The 18101-nt window shown below is 50.5% G+C and overlaps 1 protein-coding gene across 1 annotated transcript in view; it reads left to right on the top strand.

The window, feature by feature from the left end:
- Positions 1-15634, top strand: part of Lgi2 (leucine rich repeat LGI family member 2) — a 29239-nt gene extending 13605 nt beyond the window's left edge. The window contains exons 7-8 of the mRNA XM_078021148.1: positions 3671-3835; positions 10247-15634. Of these exons, the coding sequence (XP_077877274.1) occupies positions 3671-3835; positions 10247-11064 (983 nt within the window). The 3' untranslated portion in view covers positions 11065-15634. The remainder of the gene's footprint in view (positions 1-3670; positions 3836-10246) is intronic.
- Positions 15635-18101: the final 2467 nt, after the last annotated feature.

Raw genomic sequence — 18101 nt, 5'->3', positions numbered from 1 at the left:
AGCCACCACTGGGTGCTCCAGCTCTTCCGATTAATCACAGTTCTTCCAAAGCCTCCCCTTCAAGTCTATTTTTAACTACTCAAAAATGTCCGTTCCCTACCTATGATGGCCCGTGTTAGGTGGATAATTCTCTAAATTCCTTAGAGGAAGTGAACTTTGCATCCTAATTGTCCTAGGAGCTTCCCCATTTGAGGGCTGATGAAAACGCAAAGAGAAATAATGCATTAATGTGCACTTTCTCTCCCCCTAGGCTCAGCATCATGTATAATTTATTTTCTGCCAGTGCTATAAATAGCCTCGTACAAATCTGTTGATTTTCCAGGGGGAGAAAGGCCTAGATTGTCAGAGACCCACTGACATCCTGAACTTAATCCAGTGTGAATGGCCGAGAGTGCCATTAATATTTCAACACCCGTAAATTGATGTCATGTCAGGATGTGTGTTCTGTGAGTTGTCTCCACAAGAACTCTGCTTTGCGGCTTGGGAAAGGTAAATTAAGATGGAGGTGGGAGAAGATATTTGAATGCTTCCCGGCCCGGGCTCTGACGCGCACAGACGCACACACATCCACGAGCTTCCTTTGCCCTTTCCTCTTTCTCTGCCTTCTGTCTTCTCCTTTTATGGCCGGGCTGCGGCTGGTGTCTTCTACTAAGAAGTAGCTTTGTCATTCAAGGGACTTAACAGTCTGTGTTGTGCCGGTTAATATAGAGAAAATATGAGGAAACCACTGTTTTGGAAAAATAAATGGAACCGGGCTGCTAAAGGGTAGATCTGGAGAATGCTCGCTCTCCTGGCTGCCTCTTTTCATCCTGGGATTCTTCAATAAAAATGGAAACTTTTCTGGTCTGCACTTTAAACAGCCTGCATTTGAAAGCCAATGCTCGCGTTTCTGAGAACTGAGAGCGCAGTTGGGAGACTAATGGGAAGGCGGAGCGTGAGTTATGGCCATCAAGGGAGTGTTTAGAACCTCTGGCAGGCTCCGATGAGCCCGCTGCAACCAGAGACGAGCAGAGGAGTTTACAGCCATCCCGGCTGTAATTAAAAGAACTCGCTGCATTTGGAATCCTTTTATATCCCCAGAAAAGGTGCACCCGGAGCACCACATACCTCTCCTTCGTTTATCTACGCGTGAACACAGAAGCCAGCAAAGCCTGTGAGGTCGACCAGGCTTGGCGGCTCCTGCGCTGGCTTTGCTGGTGCCTGCAGGGGTGGCTCTGTTCTTAGCCTTTGATGGAACTGCACTATGATCTTTAGGAGTGGGCGGGGCAGGGCCTGGAGCGGCTGGGACTCTTCCCTCCATCTTCCAGCAGCATCCAGGTGCTGCGGTGGTTGCATCTAGAAAGCTCGGGAGCAGCCTCCGAAGGCCCGCACTGGCAAGTTGGCATCCTCTCATTTTATCGTGAGGAACCTGAGGCTCCGTCTTCTTGCTCAAGGTCACACAGCTAACCTTGAGCAAAGGAGACTCTGAAGTCCAGTCTGTCTTCACCAGGATGCTCTGCTTGCTCGCTGCTGGGGTGGGAGCTGCCCTGTCCACTAGCGTCACTCGTCCCTCCACTGTCCATCACCTCCTGCCTGTCGGGCTGCGGAGGCAGCTCCCTCTTGGTTCCCAGGGATGCGGCCCACTTCCCACCTCCCTCTTTCCTGCACCGTCCTCGGCCGCATGCGCTCTGCGGTAGTCTTTACGACGGTCCTTGGGGCCAGCCAGACCACCCCACCCTCATTAAGCAGAAAAGAGTTTATCACGCACCTACTGTGCATCCGGAGTTGGGGGGCAGGTACTTCTTCAAGTTAACTTGCTGAAGTTCACTTTGTGCTAGGTAAGGGCAGGGCAATCCAGAAAACTGAGGCAGAGATGGGTTGAGCCACTTGTTCAAGGTCATTCTGCAAGGAGGTGGTGGTTCAGTGCCAGCATCTTACTTTAGATGTCATTAAAGTGGACACTGCCTCTCTTGGGCCAGGTCTGCCTTAGAAGCTTGCTCTCTCATCTTGGACCTCAGTAACGCATTTATTAATGTGTGGGGCGCTAAGGTAGGCATTTCTACCACATGATCTATCCTGCTGTTTCCCTTGGGAGGTCCATGTCCTTGCCTCATGTTGTGCATGAGACCTGGGGGTTGATTCAAGTGCATGAGACCTGGGGGTGATGTGGGTCTTTGGTAGCTTCAGATCACGGGCCTTCAGGACCAGTGTGCTTTCTGGTGCCCATCGCCCCACCCCTCAGCCCTGGCGCTTTCCTCCACCTGCCCTTCCTGTGCCTGATCCTTGACGCCCACCTCAGCCTGCTCAGCTACTGCTGTCTCCTTTCCTTCCTCTGCTCCTCCTTTGCTCACTACTGAGCGGCCCCTTGGTGCCTTTCTTGAGTGACATCTCTGATGAGGCTTCCTAATCGGTGGTTATTTCTTGAGTGGCCGCCGTGGGCTTGAGCTGTGGGGGGCTCAGAGTAGGATCCAGGCCTGACTTCTGGGAGCCCTAGGTTCAGGAGACACATCAATCTGGCTGTGTGGTCAAGGCTAGGTGCTCACCCTCTCTGGGCACTCTAAAATGCTCAAGGCTCTTTTCCTTATCTCCAGACTGGACTGTGATGTTATTTGAAGTCATGGTAAATAATAAGATTTAAACGATCGTGCCTAGGGTCAGCCCAGCGAGTTTCATGGATTGGGCTGCTTAGGGAAGGCCTGGCAGAGTACAGGGCACTGGAATGGGATGGTTAAGCACTGGGTGAGAAGGAGCTGGGAAACGCCAGGATTTCCTCCTAGGGATGACTCTCCTTAGCTGGCACCCATCATGGCCCCGTGTTATTAAAGAGTGGCACACACTAAAGCACCTCTGGCCAAAAATGTAACTCAAACTTTATTTCACAACCTTTATTAGTGTGTGTGTGTCTTAAGCCGACTCCTTCTCCTCTACATTTCCGAAGCTACTCTGCACACCAGCTAGCCTTGCTCCCAAGCGCATGCTTGCTCCGTTCCTTGGCAATTCTATGTCCTTCCCCAGTCGGGTATAATACAGAAAATCTGCTGCAGTTCAGGGCAGCCACACAGACGGGGATCCTTGACTCACCATGAGATACCAGGAGAATGTGTGCCAGGGTCCAGACCCCAGGACAGCACCTGTAGTTTCACTGCCCCCTTGGCTGGGAAACCTCTGGGACGGCAGGGGAGGGCTTGGTTTGGTTTCCAGTTGGCGCCTGCCCTCTGGAGTGCAGTGTCAGTTCTGAACAGCGGGGGCACTGTTGGGGTGCGTCCAACCACAGGGGATCTCCAGGTAAGTCAGAAGCAGGCTGCTTTCCTGCAGGGCTGTGCTGGGAGGGCTGGAAGTGGACCACAGCACCCCTGGTCACAGAGCAATCTGTGTGCCAGCTTTGAGACTCTCAGCAGCCTCCTCTTGGCCTTGGCTCGTTGAAAGCCAGGTCTCACCAGTTTTGTTTAACGTGTTATCTTTTGCCAAACCCATGAGGCTGTTTATCCACAGGAAGCAGCATGAGAAGCTGATGGTCCTCTGCAATCTCCAGAGTAAAACCCACCAGAACTCGTTGCTTGGCTCCCACACTCCTGCTCCCTCCTCAGGCCTCTGGAACCTGTGATGGGAAGGAGAGAAGGGCAGGGGCGGTTGGTGAATCCCACGGGAGAGTTTGCAGATCTCATGAACTATTTTTAATGCCCATCCCCAGATTTTGTTGTCCACCAGACTTTGCCCTACCAGTCCGTGTCGGTGGACACGTTCAACTCCAAGAACGACGTGTACGTGGCCATCGCGCAGCCCAGCATGGAGAACTGCATGGTTCTGGAGTGGGACCACATCGAGATGAACTTCCGGAGCTACGACAATATCACAGGTGCGTTGTGGCTGATTGGGCCCCTGAGTCATGTCGAGGGAGGACTTGGCACTCTAACGCAGTCGGAGGTGGCACCATGGCAGCCCACCCTGGTCCTTCCTGTGTCTTATCTGTGTGGTCAGTTATTGGACAGAGCAGAGACCACGTGACTAAGCCGTGACTAAGGTGGAGAGCCTGCTGACAGGGGGCAGGGGCCGGGGCTGCATGTGGGAAGCAGAAAGCATTGTGTGGTGGCAGAAGTCCCCCCGGGGCCCTGGGACCTGTGTTGCTGTAGCAGCCTGTCTGCCCAGTTTCTAACAGCTCCGTAATAGCTCCAACTTGCGAAGCTGATTAACTAACACGCCCCACACCCACCCACGCCCCTCCTGCTCCTTCCTCCGACACTGCTCTCCTTTAATAGGAACATACAAAATAAGAACCAACAGATCGCTCAACTCAGGCCTTTGGGATTTGGCTTAGTTAAGGCTTCTGTTATGGGATCCCAGGGTTTTAGATCTAAAAAATGTCTGTTTGCTTTTGAAATAAGTGGATACAATTGAAAAAAGAAAAAAGGCTTTCAGGAACTTCTCCGGGATCAAGTGCAGTCTGATGTGGTGCTGACTTTACCAACAGCCCCCCACCCCCACAGGGCTTCCTCTCCAGGCCCTTGTTTGGTGTAGAGCAGCTTTCCCTTTAACCTGCGTAGCCGGAGTGTAGGAGGTAGAACATCAGGATTGGGAGGCTCTAGGGGTCGCTCACGGTGGCCTTGCAGCAGGTGAGGAGGCCAGAGCGCAGTGTCACCCTGGGGAGGCACTGCTCATGGGCCTGCGGATGGCATTTCAGAGGAGCCGCTTGCTGTCGCTGGGCCATCTGGCCTCTGGGTGCTGAGCTCACCTTCCTGAGCAGCAGCTGGAGGTGCAGGCTCAGCGCAGGGCAGCCCAGGTGCAGCCGCCAAGTGAGGGGGAGTGGAAGGCCTCCGAAGCCCAGTGTTTCCTGCTTCCCTCTTTTTCTGGACTTGGGAGAGGGGAAGGATGAACGGGCTGCCAGGTCTTTTCTCCTCCTGCCCCAGGACAGGAGGCAGGAGCGGCCTGAAGCTTTGCTCTGGCCCAGGGCTGCTGTGGCCTGGGGGGCCCCTGGCTGCTCTCCTGGGCAACTCACAGCGGCCCCTTACGCAGTGGCCTGGGCTGCCTGCCCACAGGGAGGGACCAAAGCCCTCTTTCCAAGAGAGACCTGGGATATCGACCTCAGAGCTGAGGGTCTGACCAGTGGTGAGCGTTGGTGCCTGTTGGGTGCAGGGAAGTCGGTGTGCCTCTGAGGCGGCTGTCCTCAGTGAATGGGGAGGACATGTGTCCCCGGGAGGGATGTGGGAGGATTCCACACATCAAGTCCTTCCATGTTCATTCAAGGACAGGGCTGGGACCTGTCCCAGTGGCACCCTATTCCTTCTCTGACCCAAGCTGATGTTGGTGGGAGGGGACGGCCCTGCCCGCCCCCTACCCTGGGGACATATGGCAGATGGTGGCATCCCCAAATGCATTCATTCTTCCTTCCTTCATTTATTCCCCAACATTTCGTGAGTACTTTCTCTGGGCCAGGCATGTTGAAGGTGCTGGGGACACAGCCGTGACTAAGCGAGATGAAAACCTCTGCCCTAGAGGAGTTTGGATTATAATGGAGGAGAAAGAGATGGAGAGAGAGACACGGAGATGGGGGAGAGAGATGAGAGATGTGGAGAGATGGGGGGAGAGAGAGAGAGTTCAAAGCTCTACACTCTAGGGAAAGAGGTTCAAAGGTGGAAGCGGAGCAACTCCCCAAGGAGCTCCTGCAGGGACTCGGGCCTGGGGCAGCCGTGGGGGCCTGGGCTGACGGAGTTGCAGTGGTGGTGGGTGTCAGTGTCCTGAGTGGCTGTGGCCAGGGGCAGACCTCAGGCTAGACCTTGCTCATTACCAGGATTCCTCCAGCCCTTGGTCTCCCAGCCTGAGTCCTCGGAGCTGGGTCCCCCGGACCCGCTTGTCACAGCACTGTGGTAGTTGAACTTGGGCTGGGTTCTGGTCATTCTGGCTCCAGCTCTTTCCAGCAGGGACAGTGGCCCTTTCAACCTATGAAATGGGCATTTGATGACTTTTCATCTGTAAAATGGCTCAGCAGGGTTTGGACCCAGGGACTCTGGTTAGGATTCATGGGGAATGGGTGTGTGACAGCCTGGCATGGAGTGACACCACAACAAGCTGGGGACAAAATAGGACCTCTTACCCCCACCCCAGACCCTAACTGTCTACTTTAATTAAAGCCTCCCTATGGCTGTACCCAGCACAGGGAGCAGCCGGGACCACCTGAGGGAGGCGGGGCAGGGGTGGGGACAGACAGGGCAGGTCCCCTGGCTGGGAGAGGGAGCGTCACTGTTGGTAGCTGGAAATGAGCCTGGAAGATCCCACAGCACAGGTGGACACGCAGGGGCACAGGATCAAGGTGGGTGTGGATGTTCCCCTCCCCCACTCCTCAGACCAGGTCCCCTCATGTCATTTTTGGGTGGCTGTGGGGTGATCCCTGAGTCAGCAAGGGCTAGGCGGGATTTTCTCAGTCTGTGTAAGAGTGGGGCTCCAAGGACTCAGAGGGGTACCCGCTTCCCCCTTTGGGTTCCTGGTAACCTCGGTGCCAATGGGGTAGCTCCAGCTGTCTGTCTGTCCCCAAGGAGAGGGAGGAACCAGGGTCATGACCACACCAGTGTCTGCTCCTTCTCATTCTCTCTACATCTCAGCTCTCCTGCTTTTGGTTTAGGGGTTTGTTTGCTTTGTGGTGTCGGAAGCTATGTGTGTTCCCACCTGTTATCTCTCTCCCTGCGCGCGCGCACATACACACACACACACACACACACACACACACACACACACACACACACACACTCTGCTGCTACTGACAACTCCATAGAGAATAAAAGTGTTTACAGAACTGTGAGGCAGCCTTTCCAAGAAACCGTCTCATGGGTCCTCTTGGCTGTGACAGGCAGACCTCTAGGACTCCTCTGGGCAGTGGGGCCTGCACAGCCAGGCTGCTCAGAAGGAGACAGGAGAGTGCACTATCAGTGTTGGGAGGGTGGAAATTGATGCACCTTTTGGAGAGCAGTTTGACAGTTGAAGCCCCAAAGCCTTAAAAACATTCACAATATTTGCCCCAGCAATTCCTGTATTTATGAACATTGCCAGATGGTTCCAAAACAAGTTATTTAACAATATGTTAAAAGAAACATGTTATTTGACAATAGTGAAAAATAAGAAATAACTGCTATGTCCAACAGCAGGGGATTAGCTAAATAAAATATGGTGCATCCATGCCGTGGAATACTGTGTAGTATTTTAAAAAATCAAATTGTAGAAATGTTTACATACAACAGAGAAGTCAAGAGAAAAAGGTAGATTCTAGAAAGTATGTGTGTAATATAAATTCCAATATTTTAAAATAAGCATATTTGAATTTGTGTATGGATAAAGAAATCTATCAAGTTATTCTCATTGTATGTTTGTAGTACAAGTGGTTTTTATTTTCTTCTTCATGCCTTTGGGTACTTAGGAGTCACAGACTACTGGATTAAACCCCAGACTCCACGACATACTAGCTGTGTGACTTTGTGTAAATTGGTGAACTTCACTGTCTGTTTCATCCTCTGTAAAATGGGGATGTTGATGAAAAGAATTGTACCTTCCTCAGATGGTAATTGTGAAAATCAAATAAGTAAATACACACAAAAGTGCTTAGAATGTAGTGCCTGGTTGTAAATATCCACTTTGTTAGTTCTACTAATTATTATTTTTTACATTTTGTTTTGGTGAACATTTAACACTTTTTATTCAGAAAAAAAATGCCCTAGTTTTAAACAGAGAAAAGGGGTCAGGCTCTTGGATGGAGTGTAGAACAGTGAAAGAGAAAAGTGAATACCACTCTATCACCCACTGTCGGCCCTCAGAGTTAATCCTCAGGATGGACGTTGGGTAATTAATCCTTATAATTTACAGACCAAATTCATCTGAGTCCAAATTACCTAGCAAATTAAGGGAAAGAAAGAACTCAAGTTTGTTTTTTTTTTTTTTTTTTAGTACTGGGGGTTGAAGCCAGGGGCACTCTGAGCTTTATCCCCAGTCCTTTTTATTTCTATTTATTTTGAGACAGGGTCTTGCTAAGTTGTTGAGGGTCTTTCTAAGTTGCAGAGATGGACCTCAAACTTGAGATCCTCCTGCCTCTGCCTCCCCAGTCATGAACCACGGGTCTGGGCCATCACCACACCTTCCAGGAAATGGCTTCATGGAATGATGAGACAGAGAGTGGGAAACCCTTGAGATTTGTTGGTCCTCCTGCTGGTTGGCTTCTGGATGGGGAAGTGGGGAGGTCCAGGTACAGTGGGGAACAGGACCGCGGGTGAGACCCAGAGAAGAGAGTCCCTGTGGAGCATGGCCCCCTTTTCCATCAAACGCCTGACCTTGACCCCGGGGACCTTGCCCATTCTGCGGGTGTCTGCACAGTGCCCGCTGTGGGCGAGCACTGGGGGTAGGGTCTTTTGACCACCAAGAAGTTTGCTTCTGGCGTAGGGTGAAGACAGTACCAGTTGTGATGCCCCTCCATGCTGCCCTGCTGTGCTAACACTCAGGGTGACGTGTCCTCTAGTTCTCAAGGTCAGCTCCGCGGCTGCCTTCCTCTCTGTACCCATGAGGGCTGGAGCCCCAGAGCTGAGTTCCCTGGCCCAGCGTTGGACTCTACCGCCTTGTGCCTGGGGTTTGAACCCAAGGCCATCTGCTGTGGAGGCTGAGGTCTAACACCCACCGCCTCCGTTGTCTTCTAGAACCCTCCAGAGTCTGCATGGCTTCCAGAGCCCTGGGAACGTCTGCTTTCAGGCCTGACCCCTGCTTTTCACTCTGCCTTACTATCCAGGGGAGCAGCCGTGCCCTTGCCCACTCTGCCAGTCGAGAAAGACTTTTTCTTCTTAAGTATAAAATATGTATATATATATATATATATATATGTGCCTATGTATATGTATATACATATATTTATTTTAAATATTATTTAAATATATATTTATTTTGAATATTTTTATCGACAGATAAAAATTGTAAATATTCATCACATATGAGATATTTGGAAATACGCATTCACTGTGGACTAGTCCCATTAAGCTAATTAACGTACAATTATTGACTAACACCAAGACACTTCTCCCATGTGCTAGTGAATTTCCTGAGTCGGGATGCCTGCCTCTACAGACTGGCAGGCCCTAACCACCTCACATGCCCATTTCCATGGTGGCACATTTTTAAAAGATTTTTAAAAATTCTTTTTGTTTTTTTAGTCTGAGGTGGTTGGTGGTGCATGCTGGTAATTTCGGTAACTGGGGTCGGGGGAGCTGAGGCAGAAGGATTGATTGCAAGTTCGAGGCCAGCCTCAGCAACTTAGTGAGGCCCTAAGGATTTCATGAGACCTTATCTCAAAATAAAACATAAAAAAGGACTGGGGGTGTGGCTCAATGGTCAGGCTACCTTGGGTTCATTCCTTGGTACCAAAAAAAAATTTTTTTTTAAATTGTGGCAAAATACACATAACTTAAAATTTACCATCTTAACCCTTTTAGTGTACTTACTTCATAGGGTCAGATACATTCCAATGATCCCTAGAACTCTTTTCACCTGTACCCACCAAAGAGCCACTTTGATTCATCAGCCTTCCCTCTCCCTCTCCTCGTCTCGGCTGCTCTGAGCACCTCCTATGTGGAGTCAAGCAGCATCTGTCCTTTTATGCCTGGCTGTTTTCACTTAGCACATAGTCTTCAGGGTCCATGTGGTAGAATGTGTCAGAATTCCCCTCCTTTTTAGGGCTGAGTAGTATTCCATTGTATGTGTCAGCCACACCTTGTCTGTCCCTTCATCCATCATGGACACTGGAGCTGCTTCTGCTTTTCCGCTGTCATGGAGAATGACGCTGTGAGCATGGGTGTCTGGGATGGGGCTGCTCAACAGGAATTTTTTGTCACAGTTTGGGAGGCTGAGGCATCCAGGATGAAGGCCCTGGCAGATTCTGTGTCATAGCAGATAGTCTGATTGCTGTACCCTCACATGGTGGGAGGCCAGAAAAAGTTCTCTGGGCCTCTTTTATGGGGATGCTACTCGCCTCCCCCAAACCCCACTTTCTAACACCATCACCTTGGAGATAGGATCCAACACAGGAATGTGGGGGACACCAATAGCTTTTGCTGCAGCTCCCTCTGAGGACTTGCTTCCATTCTTGGGGTCCGTGTCAGGAGGAGGAATTGCGGGGTCCCGTGGTCATTCTGCGTAAGTCTCCAGGGGAAGCTGTCGAGCTGCTTGCCACCCTGGCTGCCCACAGGTCCCGCGGTCATCTGGAGGTGCCAGGCTAACCTGTCCTCTCCCTCCCTCTCTCGGAGCGCAGGCCAGTCCATCGTCGGCTGCAAGGCCATCCTGATCGAGGACCAGGTCTTCGTGGTGGTGGCCCAGCTCTTCGGCGGCTCCCACATTTACAAATACGACGAGAGCTGGACCAAGTTCGTCAAGTTCCAGGACATAGAGGTGTCGCGCATCTCCAAGCCCAACGACATCGAGCTGTTCCAGATCGACGCGGAGACGTTCTTCATCATCGCGGACAGCTCCAAGGCCGGCCTGTCCACCGTGTACAAGTGGAACAGCAAGGGCTTCTACTCCTACCAGTCGGTGCACGAGTGGTTCCGCGACACGGACGCCGAGTTCGTGGACATCGATGGCAAGTCGCACCTCATCCTGTCCAGCCGCTCCCAGGTCCCCATCATCCTCCAGTGGAATAAAAGCTCCAAGAAGTTCGTCCCCCACGGTGACATCCCCAACATGGAGGACGTGCTGGCTGTGAAGAGCTTCAGGATGCAGAACACGCTCTACCTGTCCCTCACCCGCTTCATCGGGGACTCCCGCGTCATGAGGTGGAACAGCAAGCAGTTCGTGGAGATCCAGGCGCTCCCCTCCCGGGGGGCCATGACCCTGCAGCCCTTCTCCTTTAAAGAGAACCACTACCTGGCGCTGGGCAGCGACTACACCTTCTCACAGATCTACCAGTGGGATAAGGAGAAGCAGCTGTTCAAAAAGTTCAAGGAGATCTACGTGCAGGCCCCTCGTTCCTTCACCGCCGTCTCCACCGACAGGAGGGATTTCTTTTTTGCATCCAGTTTCAAAGGGAAAACAAAGATTTTTGAACACATCATTGTCGACTTAAGTTTGTGAAGGGTGACAGGTGGGTTTAAAAGACTTGTGGCATTAGCCCTCAGAAGAGAGGACCAGGAAGAAATAATAAAGTACAATAAGCCAGGCTCAGAGCTCTGAAATGACAATCTCAATTGCACTGGGGAAATAGTTAGAATTTTCCAACTTTTAGGACTCACATTTTAATCAGGGATTGCATTTATTGGCTAACCGCATGAGATGCCCATTCTACCATTTAAAAAGACATCTCAAAACCTGTAATTTCTGAGAGTACAGCATTTCCTCTTGCCATCTAGAAAGTAATGTGCTTTTTTTCTTCTTTCTTTTTAATGAAGAAGGAGAAAATTGAACAAGACGGGATAGCTCTTATAGCAAAATTAAAAAAAAAAAAAAAGAAAAAGAAAACCAAACTCATGGACCCTTCTCATTTCATTTCAGCAATCTTTTTGGTAAGAACTGTTAAAGCCAAAGTCAGCTGAAAAGATTTGCTGATGATTAGTTTAAAAATCTTAAACCACTCAGCACTGCTATTTTGAGCCATCCTAGTTTCCTGAAAGGATCGCCCAGCCTTCCCGCGTCCTCCTGCATTCCAGAACCTCGGCTCTTTGTTGGCTTATACCACGGGATATTTGTCCTGGGTGTGTTCACAGTGTAAAGCTGGACATTGCTTGCTCTGCCGCAGAGACAACGTCTGGCGACACCTGTCCAGGCCCAGCATGGGCTGCGGGCCCTGCAGTGAGACAGAGGACTTCCTCCCTCCCCTGGCGTGGTTCAAAGCTGACCCTTGTGGTGGCCGGAGCAATAATGCTTGCTTGATGTGCTCTGTGACTCCTCTGCTTCCCCGACCCCTCCTTTGTGTTTGTGGGTATCTAGCAGACAGGCCAAAGAATGAAAGGTGCTTTTTACTCTGTCCTTTAGCGGGACGGAGCAGCTATTGCCATCTGATGTGCGTTTGGTAGAGTTTTTGAAGTGAGAATTTATGGAGTCCAAGGGGACTTTACACAGATCTCGTTGTGCTTTGAAACTCAGAGGTGGCCCTTTGGTTTGTGCATGTCTTTGCCCTTTGGGTAACTTAATATTTCAAGTGATTGAGTAGCAGCCTGCCTACCTGCCCCCAGCCTACCTCCCTCCTCCTAGGACAGCCCTGCCCTGTTGAGTTGCCGGTCTCGCTGCTGCTTGAGCAGCCCTGTTGAAGGTGCTGCAGCCATCAAATCCCCAGCTGGGCGTTTATAACGGGGACGCACCCTCTTCTCCTAGTGCTCTAGCAAGGAGACCCCAGGAGTTCCACACTCGGCAGAGGGCCTCGTTGGTGGTGGGACGTCATGGACAGGCAGGACTTCCAAGCTGAGCAGGAGAGAGCAGCTAGAGCCAGGCTAGCTGAATCCCATAGACAGGTCTGTGCTCCGGGACCAGGTGGCCTGTCTCAAACTGGCTTCTGGTGTGGACATCGGGGAAGCACAGGGGTCTGCTTTTGTGGGAGTGTCCTAGGGGATGTTCTGCCTGGGTGGCTGCTTCTCTTCAGAGGGTCGGAGGTGGATGCTTTAGTCGGAGATTTGCAAAGAGTACCCCAGCAACTCCTTCCAGCCCTGAAATTTGCAATTGCAGGGTGGGATTAGGTTTTAATGATTATTGGCCACATCATGAGTAGGTGGATGTCTTGCTCCAAATGTGAATGTGTTTGTTGTTTTTTGACTTTGAGCAATGCAGACTGAGCAGTCAATGGCACTCAGAGAATGAGACGCTAGTGTTGCATCAGCATTCTTGGGAATATTCTGGAACCGCAGGCCAAGGCTTGCAGCCCAGGAAGCCGGGGGTTTAGGGAACCAGCTCACCCACGGTCCAAAGTGTGGTTTTTGCAACTCTTCTACTAAATACCAAGCAAACAGAGAAAAGTGGTTTGTTTTCATTTTTGAACACAAAGCCCTTTTCTGCATTCTTTGCAGTCTTGGTTTATTTGAATGGCCTACAGATGCCCAGATCTCCACATTGCAGGCTGCAGGTGGGACAGCTCTGCTATTGCTCCAGCTGTGATGACAGGCCAACTCTTCTCGGTGCATGGAACCCCTCAGACAGGCCAGGGTGGAGAAACAGACCCTGGGCAAGCAGTAAGGGGCCACGAGACAGTGCCTGCCTTTGTGCCAGGTTGAAAGGATGTTCCAGGTTCCAGCCATTAGTTCATAGAAGAGGCAGATGGGACATCTTTCTGCAGTGCCACCTCGGCGTGGTAAAGCTGTGGACTGGGCACCTATACTCACCACACTGGGAACCATTGCTTAGCATTGGAGAACCAGGGAGCAGCAGGTGCTGGGCTTGGGTGGGGGCTTGTTGAATCCAGACAGGGCAGCAGGAAGTAAAAGAAAGATCTCAAGTAGGTGTCGGGGACAGGGTGTGAGAGGGTGGGTACCGTAATCCAATTTTCTTCTTCCTTTTTACAAAAGCTTATACAAGACTGGAGTCTGCAACCTGTAGTTCTAGGCTGCGGGAGGAGAGATTTGTTCTGGCTAAACTACCAAGGGAGCCTAGATGTTCTTGGCATTAGGTGGTAGAAGTTCTGCTTCGTTAATTTGATGGCCCCATCCCGAGAATCCCTGGAGTTTTAAGCAACTTCTGCAAGAAGCTTTTCTCCAGTAATAATGTTAAAAAAAAAAAAAAAAAAAAAAGCCCACAAACAAAAACCAACCAAATGAGGCCCACAAAAGCCCAAAGCGGAGAGACAGGTAGGTGTGCCCCTCATGGAGGTGGCCGGAGGAGGGCCACTTGTCATCATGGAGTGGCCACCTGCTCAGCTTGTCTGTTCCTCATGATCTCTGTGGCTAGGCTGCTGCACTGGTCCCTCCTCACAGCCATGTGGCTTTAAGGCCACCGCCTTAAAGTGAGGACTTGTTCCCAGACCCCGTGGGGTGGGAAGTGGGTCTCCATAAAGACTTTAAGAACCCCTCTGAAGGGAAGAACACCGCGTTCCTGCGCAGTGCACAAATCACCTTGCATTTCAGCAAAGCTTTATGTTTTTTTTCCATGTACATTCATAAATGATTCTTCAGCTTGGAGGGCAGGTGCTCTGATTTCAGAAACAGGGACATAACACACAGAAGCTCAGAAGATTGCCCGCCTCTGGTTATCAGTAGTGAGGGGCAAAACTGGAACTTTCCCTCTGACCGGCAGCATTCCATTTTTTTTTTTTTTTAACTCTGTGACATTCTGCAATACCCTCCCCACAAAAGACCTTCATGTTATCATGATTGTGCAACAGCAGCACCTTTGGATAAATAAGAAGTGTCACAAAATATCCATAAGCCAGAAAGAACTCCATACCCCACAGACACCACCCATCCGCTGGTTCTTTTTAACAATGAACAAGCTTCGTGGAACTGCTATAACAGGAAAGGCCCCATTCTTGAAAGTCTTCCAGAAACTTCCGAGAGTCTTGTTGTCCTGGAGGATCTCTTTTTGGCAATGTGGTGTGTCCTCCCACGTCGCTGTGGGTGGAGGCTGAGGTTTGGACACAGTCTGCTTCTTGTCACACCATCCACCAGATAAACAAGAGGAGTTTGGTGAGAGAAAAATTAAAAACCCAAATGTACGAGCAGTGATGAATTGCTCCGGGCCCTCTCAGCCTTTAGGGAGCTCGCTGAAAATGACAGAGTTGCGTTTTTTCCTCCCCGTGGAGTGAAATGCTGGGTATTTTAGGAAAGAAATCAATGTGGGATGCAGGAGGTTTGGCTGCCAGGAGCGCTCACGATGGAAATTTCTCTGGCAAGTGGTAAAATGAGAGATGAGGTGCTCAGGAGGGGAGTTTGCTTGCATGCCGCCTAAAGAAAATCTCTGCAGCAGGCTTTCTGCTTCTGCAGCGTCTCAGCTCCTCGTTCACAGCTTTGGAAGGCAGCTCTTTAGTTAGACAGTGGCCAGGGATTCCACTCAACAGGGCACTGGGAAGGAAAGTGCACGCGCTGCCCAGGACATCTGCAGGCTGGGTTCAGGCTAGTTGCAGATGCAAGGTGGTCCATATTTGGGGACCATGGAGAGGCAATGGGAAGAAATTCAGGGCAGATGGCCTTGAAGGAAAGTATCTTGGGAAAATAGAAATAAACCTGGAAGAAAACAATTCTCATGATTTCCTTTTCCTCAGCCAGGCAAGCAGAGGGTAGGATGACCAGGCCAATGAACAGCGTCCCAGTGGTTACTGAAGACCACCCATTGTGATGCTGATTAAAATAACAATCACACTGTAAGACTTCTGAGATCTACACAGATCCACTGTACTCCATGGCTTGGGTCAGAATCCACCTTTTTCTAGTAGGTAACTATGCATTCCCTATCCATCCCTTTGACTATCAAGAATGTATAAGAACTGTGATAAAATAGGCCAATATGCCATTTGGTACTGTTTTATGTATTTTAAATGCATAACTTAGGTAACATAAGAATAGTTTATATGATATGAAAGTAAGTTTTGCAGTATGCAGGAAACAATGGATACATTTTAAGACTGTATCTGTATTTAGCTCTTTTTGGTAAATAGAGTTAACAAATGATATGCCTCTTAATTCAACCTATTCTGTAATCCTATGAATAAAAAGTAGTTCATGCCTGATACAGCTTTGATCTCTGGTCTTCTTGAATGTGGATGTGTCCACCTGAGTCATCAAGTTGATGGACAGGTGTGATAGGGCATGGGGGTGGGAGGGGACAGTAATGTGTTTGTGGTGACTTCCTATTTAAATGGGAGATGGGTACCACAGGGGCCATTTTTCTTCTTCTTTTGGAAATACAAAATTCACAAAAAAGTCACTAAAAATTTCCTGAGGAACCCCATAGTGCACCTCCACCGGCTCCGTGGAGCCGTGATCTTGAGGGGTTGAATGAGCTCTCTAGCAACCTTTGGGTCCCTTCAGATTCTGCTTGATAATAGGAAGTAAGACCACAGATCTCAGGGGTGGCATGAACTCTGAACTCCTTGTGGGCAGGACCTTTGACTTGTCCTATGCATGTCTGGGATCTCACCTGGCACATAGTAGGTACACAGAAATGGTTGCCACACATATCTTAATCTAAGACCCATTGAGTTTAGTTGGACAAAGGAAGGGTCGAGACCCCCAAATCACAGGTGAGTGGACCTACTGTGTGCCAAGTACGTTGATGTGCTGTGGGGCTAAAAGCCCAAGAACAGAACTCTGGACCTCATGGGACTTACCATGTTGTTAAGAAAGCCACAGTTAGGCTGGGGGTGGCTCAGTGGCAGAGAGCTTGTGTAGTACATTCAACGCCCTGGGTTTGATCCTCAGTACCACATAAAAATAAATAAAATAAAGGTATTGTGCCCAACTACAATATGTTAAAAAAAAGAAGGAGGAGGAGAAGGAGGAGGAAGAAAGAAAAACACAATTACACGAAACTCCAGTCAACAATACAATCTCTAGATAGAATTCTACATCATAGAGCTCTGTGTGACTAGCCAAGCATGAATGACATATTTAGGGTTGATGACCAAATACCGAGTGACCGGTCTGGCATGGCAGATTGTTGTTTTCTGTTGCTATGTGACATTAGCTCCCAGGTCCTGTGGTCAGGAGTCCAGCCTAGGCTTAGGGTCTTAGGGTCTTCTGCTCAAGATGTCACGAGGCTGCCATCGAGGGGGTCAGGCCGAGGTGATCACTTGGAGGTTCCACTAGGGGAAGGTCTGTTTCCTAGCCCATTCAGCTCTTGGTGGACTTGATTTATTTGTGACTGTGAGCCTGGAGTCCCTGTTTTCTTGGGGGCTGTTGGTTGAGGCCTCTTGTGGCTCCTGGAGACAACCTAGTTCCTTGCCATGTGGCTTCTCCACCAGTTCTCTGACCGCTGACTGCAGCCCCTCAGGTCGTCAGCAGCCCTGGAAGTGATACCCTGTCCCCTTGGCCCTGCTCAAGGGAGGGTATTTGTCACACGGGATTCACGGGTTGGGAGGTGCGTTCACTGCAGGCACCATCCCCACAGGTGGGATGCCAGCTGCTCAGAGAAGTCCTGCCCGCCAACAGCCCCGCCCAAGGACCCCGCAGAACACGAGCGGTAGAGGCTAGTCACAGATTCCCAGGAGAAAGGTCACTTCAGCCAGAGGGAAGGGCTGGTTCCTTCCTGTTCTTGTTTCACCATTAACCACTGCCCTGTGTTTGTGGAGAAGTTCACGAAAGAACTAGGACTTTCCGGAATTTCCTCTGAAGTCGGGCTCATTAAGGCTGAGGCTGATCTCAGTGCATTTGTCTGGGAACTGGAGTGCTCTGCGGGGTCACCTAGCCCCATCTAAGGCAGGGACACATACTTACTTTCTCAGGGGGCTAATTGAGGCCTCACTGTCTGAGAAGAATGGGAGGCACCAGTAACGTGTCCCCTTCCTTGATCCTCTGTCCTTGCCATTGGTTTCTTACCTGTCTCACAGACAGGACCACCTTCAGCCAACTGGGTCTAATTGGCACAAATGGCTGTCCCCAGCAAATTGGTAGCAGAGGGGAGACGAGAGGCCCTGGACGAGCCCCCACCTCCTGGCCTCTCCTCCAGGCAGCCTCTCGTTAAACGTGAACTTCTGTTCCCACCTCAGGGACGGAAAGACTGCCCCAGATTCCCCCACTCACATGTGCCATCTACACCTCAGGGCACACTCCTGCAGGTGTGCCAGGAGACTTCCGGAAGGCAGGAAGGGAGGACAGCTAGGCTTCCTTCACATTCCAAGAGAGGATTGCTAGGGCAGGGAGGGCAAGCCTAGCCACCGTGCCTGCTGCACGCCATCCACCACCCAAAGTGACAGCATCTCTAGTTGGGGGCCGAGAGATGATTCCAGGTGGTGTCACCTACTGTCAGTTCCACCATCTCCCAGTTTGCTTCCAAGGGCAGTGAGGGCAAAGGGCACATGAAAATAGGAGCTGGGCTTCTGGAGACAGCGCTCTGGATGCTTGTCCTGTCCTGGGCTACCCCTCTGCCGTGACTCACCCCCTGGGTCCTGTGTGGGTTTCTCATCATCCATCTAAGAATTCTGGACACACAGCAACTCCATAGTAGTTTTAAATTTCAAGTGTACATCCTTTTCCTGC

Source organism: Ictidomys tridecemlineatus, chromosome 9 (assembly GCF_052094955.1).
Source record: "Ictidomys tridecemlineatus isolate mIctTri1 chromosome 9, mIctTri1.hap1, whole genome shotgun sequence".
NCBI lineage: Eukaryota > Metazoa > Chordata > Mammalia > Rodentia > Sciuridae > Ictidomys > Ictidomys tridecemlineatus.
Note: the sequence above shows the minus strand (reverse complement) of the source record. Positions and strands in the feature narration are given on the sequence as shown.